This window comes from Oncorhynchus kisutch, linkage group LG20 (genome assembly GCF_002021735.2).
Source record: "Oncorhynchus kisutch isolate 150728-3 linkage group LG20, Okis_V2, whole genome shotgun sequence".
NCBI classification, from domain to species: Eukaryota; Metazoa; Chordata; class Actinopteri; order Salmoniformes; family Salmonidae; genus Oncorhynchus; species Oncorhynchus kisutch.
Window position 1 is genome coordinate 43,409,166 of NC_034193.2, and position 9,821 is coordinate 43,418,986.

At 42.7% G+C, this 9,821-nt stretch overlaps 1 protein-coding gene across 1 annotated transcript; it reads right to left on the reverse strand.

Annotated features, from left to right (window-relative positions):
- Nucleotides 1-1,900: 1,900 nt before the first annotated feature.
- On the reverse strand, nt 1,901-6,072 carry LOC109865750 (keratin, type I cytoskeletal 13-like). Its single transcript, XM_031799790.1, has 7 exons — nt 5,392-6,072; nt 4,833-4,915; nt 4,353-4,509; nt 3,971-4,132; nt 3,200-3,325; nt 2,675-2,895; nt 1,901-2,488 (listed from the first exon to the last, which is right to left on the reverse strand). Exons 1-7 carry the CDS (start codon nt 6,055-6,057, stop codon nt 2,305-2,307), a joined length of 1,599 nt encoding a protein of 532 aa, XP_031655650.1. The 5' UTR covers nt 6,058-6,072; the 3' UTR covers nt 1,901-2,304.
- Nucleotides 6,073-9,821: the final 3,749 nt, after the last annotated feature.

A 9,821-nucleotide genomic window follows, 5' to 3' on the forward strand; every position in this document is an offset into this window, starting at 1 on the left:
GCCGCGCTGCGCCGTACAGAACTGGCGATAGATTTTCGAGCTAAAGGATAGCTGATGGTGGTTAGACAAACCGTGGTTAGCTGAATACTAACGATTTGCCAGTAAAGGAGCTAACTAGCTTCTGAACTAGCTTCTGGTTAGCTTCTGGATTAGCTTCTGGCTAGTTTCAGGCTAGCTTCTTGGAGTTTCTGGCTAGCTTCTTGGAGGATTACAGATTTGAGGTAAATAATACTTTTTTATAAATATACATTGGTGAGGCGGGTTGCAGGAGAGTGTTTTGAAGATGAGTTGATGGAAAAAAAAAAAAAAATGTATGTGAAAAAAGTTGTAAATATATATATATACAGGACACGACAAGACGAGGACAAAAGACGTCTGAACTGCTATGCCACCTTGGTTAATGTAGAAGAAGGTGCTCTGGTCAGATGAAACCAAAATTGAACTTTTTGGCAACAATGCAAAACGTTATGTTTGGCGTAAAAGCAACACAGCTCATCACCCTGAATACACCATCCCCACTGTCAAATATGGTGGTGGCAGCATCATGGTTTGGGCCTGCTTTTCTTCAGCAGGGGGGACAGGGAAGTTGGTTAAAATTGATGGGAAGATGGATGGAGCCAAATACAGGACCATTCTGGAAGAAAACCTGATGGAGTCTGCAAAAGACCTGAGACTGGGACGGAGATTTGTCTTCCAACAAGACAATGATCCAAAACATAAAGCAAAATCTACAATGGAATGGTTAAAAAATAAACATATCCAGGTGTCCAGACCTGAATCCAATCGAGAATCTGTGGAAAGAACTGAAAACTGCTGTTCACAAATGCTCTCCATCCAACCTCACTGAGCTCGAGCTGTTTTGCAAGGAGGAATGGGAAAGAATTTCAGTCTCTCGATGTGCAAAACTGATAGAGACATACCCCAAGCGACTTACAGCTGTAATCGCAGCAAAAGGTGGCGCTACAAAGTATTAACTTAAGGGGGCTGAATAATTTTGCACGCCCAATTTTTCAGTTTTTGATTTGTTAAAAAAGTTTGAAATATCCAATAAATGTCGTTCCACTTCATGATTGTGTCCCACTTGCTGTTGATTCTTCACAAAAAAATACAGTTTTATATCTTTATGTTTGAAGCCTGAAATGTGGCAAAAGGTCGCAAAGTTCAAGGGGGCCGAATACTTTCGCAAGGCACTGTATCAGTCAACACAGTCATACACATGATGTATAATCCTGTAATATGATTCTGGCCCGCAAAGGCAAAAATATATTCTAATGTGGCCCTCCATAGAAGAATTTGCCCAGATCTGGTTTAGCCGGAGTTATTTATTATTCAGATCTGACTCCTGACCCCTTTACATAGACCTAAATGGTAGTAATGACAGAGACAACCCAGAATGTCAAGTAATAATTTGTCAACACAACTATTAAAAAAGATTGTGGTTGAATGAGAATGGACTGTGTGGTTTCCCTTGTTTCAGAGATATTCATGCTTTATCATAGACAGACTATAAGAATGTCTGAGTATGGATGTCATAGCAGATACATTTTGTGTTCTCATTTCAAATGAATTGTTTTCAATTTGACATCTTTCAACCAAAACATGGTGTACAGCTCTACAGTACATACCTCTGAACCTAATGCTTAACATTTTTAGAGTTTGATTAATTGAGATTGAATTGTATCATTTTGCTGACAACTTGAATTCAAATTTCGACTATCAGCGTTCATACATTTATTGCCAAGTATTAAACTCAGTACAAGTGATTGTCATTATTACACTATTCAAGATCATAATGACACCTGTACTTTCTCAAGACCATAGATTTGGCCTCATGTGATAGTCAGATGTTTGGGAGCACGCCAGATCGGATAAATCAAGTTGAAAGACACAGAAGACAGAATGATGGTGTCAGCAAGTCAGAGCATCTTTATTACATTGACAATGGGTTCTGTTGTTGGTGTTCCATCCAGATGTAGTAGAATGTGTTGTTCTGGAGGTGTTAACCATAGAAAAAGATTTACCAGAAAATAAATCCCCATTCAATGATCCATGATGGGTGTCTGAGGGGCTTTTGCCATTTTAGAAAAATAGGAGGATGGTATGCACATCTTAAACTAGAGTTAACCGGAGCTGGCCTCAACAAATAACAATGTTATTTATCTGACAAATCCTTATTATGAATTAAAACGTTGTATTTTGAATAAAGCACTGGGGAACAGCAATATTCATATGCCCATTCCAGTAATTACATTTCTATGGGATTAACCCGTTGCTTGCTGCAGTGCTCGCTGTGTGTGTGGGACCTTAAGAGGCGTGTTTGGTTTCACTTGAGGAGACAACCTTGCCGTCCACCATTTCCTCTGTGACGATCACCACCTTGCGTTTGGTGGAGGTGGTGGAGCTGGAGCCGGAGCTGAGACCAGCGCTAGATGAGCTGATGTGGGAGCTGGAGGAGCTGTGGCCAGATTTTGAGGAGCTGAGGCCGAGTCTGTGAGGAAGGGATACCAATGGTTAGCATAGTTAGAATCGATGATCATAATAAGTACATATTAAAGGTCACGTAGCAGTAGAATCATGTCAAAAGCAACCATGGCTCATACTAAGGTCAACTTAAAATGAACATTGTTTTTATAGTCAAATGTTGAGGGAGACATTCAATCGCATCCTGCCGTACCCGCTAGCCTCTCCGTCCAGCAGCCTCCTGTACTCAGCGATCTCCATCTCCAGGCGTGTCTTGATGTCCAGCAGCATCTTGTACTCCTGGCCCTGGCGTTCCATGTCGCTGCGGAGAGACACTAGCTGCTCCTCCAGACTGGTCACTTGGTTCTGGAGGCGTCCCAACTGCATGGAGTAACGGCCCTCCGTCTCCGCCAGCGTGTTCTCCAGGGAGCCTTTCTATTGGCCGGGAGGGATAGAGATGATGGGTCAAAAATTTGGAATGTTTACAGTCATACTGAAAAGTTAGCTCTAGTAATTGAATGTGTAGGCAGGTAGAGGTTAGCTATAGTAATGGAGTGGTGCCTGGCTATAGCAACTTGAGGGACAGTGTTAGAGACCAGGTGAAAGTGAGAAAGTTGAGGGTTGGAAAAGAGAATGATGAAAGAGTCAACTGTTGATTATTGAAGAAAGTTGTAGAAAGTTGTGTTAGTAATGTCCCCAAACTGTTGTCTGTGGTTAGATGTTTGTAATGACGTCTCACCATGCTTTGCTGTGACTGCAGTTCGATCTCCAGGCCCTGCAGTGTGCGACGGATCTCTGAGATCTCTGACTTGGAGGTCTGGAGAACCTCTGTACTGGATGCCACCTCCTTGTTCAACGTCTCCGTCTGTAAAAAATAATAAGTTGTTAATGGTTGAAAAGCACTCTATTGTCATACTTGAGTAAAAGTAAACACACCTTAATAGAAAATGACTCAAGTAAAAGTGAAAGTCACCCAGGAAAATACTATTGGAGTAAAAGTCTACAACTATTTGGTTTTAAATGTTCTTAAGTAAATATCATTTCTAAAATATACTTAAGTATCAAGTGTAAAAGTATAAAAAAATAATAATAATTAACCAGGTGCATACATTTAAAAACGAAGCATGTGTGTTTAGGGAGTCCGCCAGATCTGAGGCAGTAGGGTATTACCAGGGATGTTCTCTTGATAAGTGAATGAATTGGACCAATTTCCTGTCCTGCTAACCATTCAAAAAGTAACTTTTGGGTGTCAGATAAAGTGTATGGAGTACATTATTTTCTGTAGGAATGTAGTAAAAGTTGTCAAAAATGTCAACAGTAAGCACAGATACCCTAAAAAACGACTTAAAAAGTACTTTAAAGTATTTTTTACTTAAGAACATTAAACCACTATAAGTCGTCGATCATCACAGGAACAAATCAACTCATGATAGAATGTGACAACATTACAAACTAGAAGTGAAGGAACATCTACACCATGAACATAGTTTAGAGGTTCTAGAGGTTCTACCTTGGTCTGGAACCAGGACTCCAGGTCGCGCTGGTTCTTGGCACTAACGGACTCGTACTGCTCACGGATCTCAGCCATGACTCTGGACAGGTCCTGCTGTGGTGCTGCGTCCACCTCCACGTTGATCTGTCCAGTCATCTGTGACCTCATGGCCAGCAGCTCCTGTGGAGAAACACATAGGGGTGAGTGACTAACCTCTGTCTGATGGTAACAACTTGTGCTGCCCTCTGTCTTCATTATACATTTGAACACCATTGCTTGATACAGATGTGCTTGAAAGCCAGCAGTGGTGTTCTAGTGGAGACCCATAGCAGGTTGACATGGTCAATAGATGTAATACATTAAGGGACTGTATGGATATGTTCCATCAGCCCACACCCACCTCCTCATGGTTCTTCTTGAGATAGATGAGCTCCTCCTTCAGCCCCTCGATCTGCATCTCCAGGTCAGATCTGGCCATGGTCATCTCGTCCAGCATCCTCTTCAGCCCGGCAATGTCTGCCTCCACTGACTGACGCATGGCCAGCTCGCTCTCATACCTGAGAGACAGAGAGAGCTTAGGTCAAAGAACTGCCTGAATGTGTTCCTCTATGAGAATAGGAAGGGGGTTATAGAATCTAGAATTCCATTTAGTTTTGGAAAGATAACAGAAAGTAACACCAGGCTTCTGATATGTCTGTTGGGAGGGTGTGATTATGGTGAAGGTGAAGGGTAATATCATTTGATTTCCTTTTTTATAGATTCTACGCAAAATTAAATAAAATATCTTATGAGGGTTTTTACAGATTTGGGCTTATTCTATTTGGTTAATGGAATGCACCAGCAGTGTACTGTATATGTGGATGGTGTTGTATATACTGACTTGGTTCTGAAGTCGTCTGCAGCGAGCTTTGAGTTGTCAATGTTGAGATAGATGCCTCCGTTTACACGAGTGGCAGCCTGGATCTGAGAGGTGGAGGATGGCAAAACATTTCAGGATGGGGCATGCATGGAATTTTACACTAATGCAGTGCGCACAAACTGTGATACCACACTGTAATCATTGAGATCTGAGTTTCAGCTGCACTGTAAATGATAGCCCATAGAAGCATTACAGGGAACCTGCTGTCTTTGTGAACATTGTAAAGCATGACACAAAGAAACAAATTGCACCTTTCGCAATCACCTAGGGGCTCTTAACAGACAGGAAGGATTGGCTTCAATGGTCTGCTATATTTTCGATGCTTCAGCTGCAAATATGCATACTGTCTTTGCATCTATCTTTGGTGCAATATCTTGGTTGAATCAATTACAACAAATGCACATAATTTAGCATTTTCCAATAGTCATGTATAACTCTCTGTAACTGACATGTGTACACCATGTACACGCTGTGATGTCATTATTGAGTGCTCTTGCTATCAAGAAGACATGTCACGTACCTTGTCCTGCAGGTCGGCAATAGTAGCGTGGAAGCGAGAGTAGTCGCGAGCGCTGGGGGACGTCTTGCTCTCCATGAACTGACGGATCTTCAGCTCCAGCTCGGCGTTGGCCGCCTCCAGAGAGCGTACCTTCTCCAAGTAGTTGGACAGGCGGTCGTTCAGGTTCTGCATTGTGGCCTTCTCGTTGGCAGACACATGGAGATCGGCTCCACCGCCACCACCACCCCCTCCCATGCCGAAACCATAACCGCCACCTCCGCCGCCACCCCCTCCCATTCCGAAACCATAACCGCCACTACCACCTCCTCCGCCGGAACCAAACGAGGAGCTAGAGATGCGCACCCCAGAGCCTCCTGCACCTCCATACACACTGCCGGCCCTCATGGCAGTGACGCGGCCTCCTCCACCACCACCACCGCCCATCGAGGAGAAGCGTGAGGAGCCCATACCCATTCCACCTCCACCTCCAGACCTCATGGACATGGTGCCACCTCCACCACCGCTGCTGCTGTAGGACATGCTAGATCTGGAGAAGGACATGGCTGCTGAGAAGGAGTCTGCCTGCCTGGGATGAAGAGGAGAGAGAATGTGGTGCCTGGCCCAGCCACTGTTCCCTTTATATGCTGCACACGGTGGAAGGAGAGAGGGAGGGTGGGAGGAGGACATGTGTAGGAGAGGCAGAAGGGTGGAATACAGGGAAGTATTACCACATGTAGGGCAGGGCTCCTCCCCCCACTTTGACAAGTTATGATTCAGAAGACGGAAGAGGAAAGATAGATATGTGCTGTATGTGTGGATATGCACATTTTGAAAATATACTCTTGTTGAGCAACTCCACTCTCCCCCATCTCACTCTATAGGTGGTGTCAGCCGACAGGGTGCTTGCAGGCACTCACACAAACATATAGAAGTGCACACTCCCATAAAGAGATGGAATTCCTCTCCTTTAAAAGCATCTGGCTTAAAGCATGGACACGACTGCGTCTATTAGCCCCAGGTAAGTCATATAATTAGTGAACACACACAGTATAACTTTGATATGCTGTGACGGGTGAGCTTTGCCATGTTTCCTGGGCATATTTTTTTAAACAATGAATGGCTATTTACCTGTACCTGTTAAGTTACCAAGACAACAAGTTGCCAAGAAATTTCCCGGTACAATATGATATTTCGCTTGACACCCAGACAACATTGTCCCCGAATAGACCTGTCTTTGTCTCACACAAAGATATCTGGCAAGATAATCTGTCCATTTCCTTAAACGCAACAGTCGATTGTTCCTTGATCATTTTTGTGATTTTATGCATAGACTCAGGTTCCATTTTCCTAAGTTTCACTCAACTTTATGCGTGTTCCATCTGCTGTAGGAGTCTGCAGGACCGACAAAAGTCATTTTCCTTCATTTTACCACTTTATAGCCCCCATGGGATGAGTCATTACTCAGGGAATTGTACCCCAGAAAAACTCACCCCAGATGGGATTAAAGTACTGTTCTTTCCCTTAACACCTTGGCAGGGAACTTGACATCTGCGTATTTCCATATAACCACAGCATATATTGCATTTTTTTTTTGTCACGCTCCAGAGGTTACCATTGTCCTCTAACATTTTACCTGGGCGTTGCTCCGTTATCTATTTTGATCCTGAATACACAACCCAGGGTGAAACGCTTTGTATTTTCAAGCGTTGGGATGGCAGCATCATTTTATGGGTATGCTTGTCACCGGAAGGAACTGGGGAATTTGTCAGGATCAAAATAAGTATGAAAGGAGCGAGGTTATTAAACTTGTTATTTTTTAGCGGGAGAATTACACATATTTTAATGCCAAAGACATGCCAGAATGACTTTCCAAGAGGAGTTGAGTATTCCTGAGAGCTCCAGCCTCAGCCCAAAAACAATAGATAAATGTTGCCCTAAGACTTGTCTAAAGTTTTTTTTAAACTAAAATAAACCTCCTCACCTTAGCCTCACCCTTCAATTATTCATAACATATTTCCTGGTTGTTTGTGGCTGAATTACAACCCAGTCACAGAGATCCGAGCCAAGCACGACAGCACGTAGAGCCACTGACAGTCACTAGATTCACCCAGAACTCAACCCCTGTCCATTGGCATTATGTAACTGGTTCTTCTAGACACACAATGTCCCCAATGTAGGAACAAACAGACCCCCTTCGTATGAACAAATATGTCTAAAAGAAGACATGCTAAAGCAGTCATTTCTAGACCACAATCTAGTTGAAATGGATTCAAATCCAAAGTGCTGTCGCATGTGTCTTAATACATTTGTGAAATTATTGGCTTTTCTGAGAAATACTAAATCAGAAGGGTGCAGTCAGTCAGTGAGTTTGCATTGGCGTGTTCACACAAACAAGGTGCCAGGCCAATGCAATCAAATTAGATATACGTTCATCTGAATGTATGAATCACAAAATCATCTATCATACACTACATGGCCAAAAGTATGTGGACACCCCTTCAAATTAGTGGATTTGGCAATTTCACTAACACCCGTTGGTGAAACGTGTATAAAATCAAGCACACAGCTATGCAATCTCCATAAACAAATATTGGCAGTAGATTGGCCTTACTGAAGACCTCAGTGACTTTCAATGTGGCACCACCATAGGATGCCACCTTTCCAACAAGTCAGTTTGTCAAATTTCTGCTGGTGCTGCCCCGGACAACTGTAAAGCTGTTATTAAGAAGTGGAAACGTCTAGGAGCAACAACGGCTCAGCCGCGAAGTGGTAGGCCACACAAGCTCACAGAACGGGACCACAGAGTGCTGAAGTGCGTAAAAATTGTCTGTCCTCGGTTGCAACACTCACTACCGAGTTCCAAACTGCCTCTGGAAGCAAGGTCAGCACATTCACAGTTAGCCGGAAGCTTTATGAAATATGTTTCCATGGCTGAGCAGCTACACAAAAGCCTAAGACCCCCATGAGCATTGCCAAGCTTCTGATAGAGTGGTGTAAAGCTCATCGCCATTGGACTCTGGAGCAGTGGAAAAGTGTTCTCTGGAGTGATGAATCACGCTTCACCAATAGTGGGACGAATCTGGATTTGGCAGATGCCAGGAAAATGCTACTGGCCCGAATGCATAATCTTAACGCTACAGCTTACAATGACATTCTATGGACAACTTTGGGATGAAATGGAACACCAACTGCGAGCCAGGCCTAATCACCAAATATCAGTGCCCGATCTCACTAATGCTCTTGCGGCTGAATAGAACCAAATACCCGCAGCAATGTTCCTACATCTAGTGGAAAGCCTTCCTAGAAGAGTGTTGATGTTATAGTAACAAAGGGCAGACCAACTCCATATTAATGCCCATGATTTTGGAATTAGGTTTTTGACGAGCAGGTGTCCAAATACTTTTGGCCATGTAGTGTATATGTGGTCTGCATCTTGATTTATGGCTGTCCACCACTGTGAGTAGAACACTCTACTTTCCAAGCCTTTGTATGAATTTTCCAAATATCCTAAGTCTCCCACAGTCATATGTTAATGCGAACTGACCATCCTCTAACTCCAATGCCTACTGATGTTGTGTAACAGTGGAGGCTCCTCAGAAGAGGAATAGGAGGACCCACCCTACTCAGTGATAATCTGAAAAAGAAAAATTCAAAAGGTTATGCTTTTTTTAAGAGTAAAAAAAAGAATACTACATATACTCACGTCACCAAATAGATGATGACCTAAAACACACTTTCGCAATGAAGGTCTACAGTAGTCTCAACAGGACCCTCTAGGGTAGCACCCTGGTGTAACTATTTTCCATCCTCCTCTGGCTACATCGATTTCAATACAAAACCTAGGAAACACTTGCTCCTGACCTACTTCCATAGACCTACATGGTAGTTATGATGGAGAGCACCTAGAACCTCGATGTGGATGAGATCAAGTAATAATTTGTCAACAGAACCCTCAATAAAGATTTTTGTGGTTGAATGAGAATGGACTGTGTGGTTTCACTTGTTTCAGAGATATTAATGCTTTATCATAGACTGACTATATGAATATGTGAGTACAGATGTCATAGCAGATACATTCTGGCATCTAATTTAAAATGTAAAGTTTTCAAATCTAAATCTTTCCACCAAAACATGGTGTACAGCTCTACAGTTGACTCCAAACACCCTCCATACAGTATAAAACTCAATCTAAAAACTCGTAACTTTTCTTAGAGATAGAATTATATAATTTTGATGACAACTTTCAACGTTTCTACTATGAATATTTAAACATTTTTGCTTAGTATTAAACTCAGTACTATTACACTATTCAAGATCATACTGAAACATATGCTTTCTCAAGACCATAGATTTGGCCTCATGTGCAAAAGATAACAACCTATGTAATGTAGTCAGATGTATGGGAGCACGCCAGATCAGATAAATCAAGTTGAAAGACACAGAAGACAGAA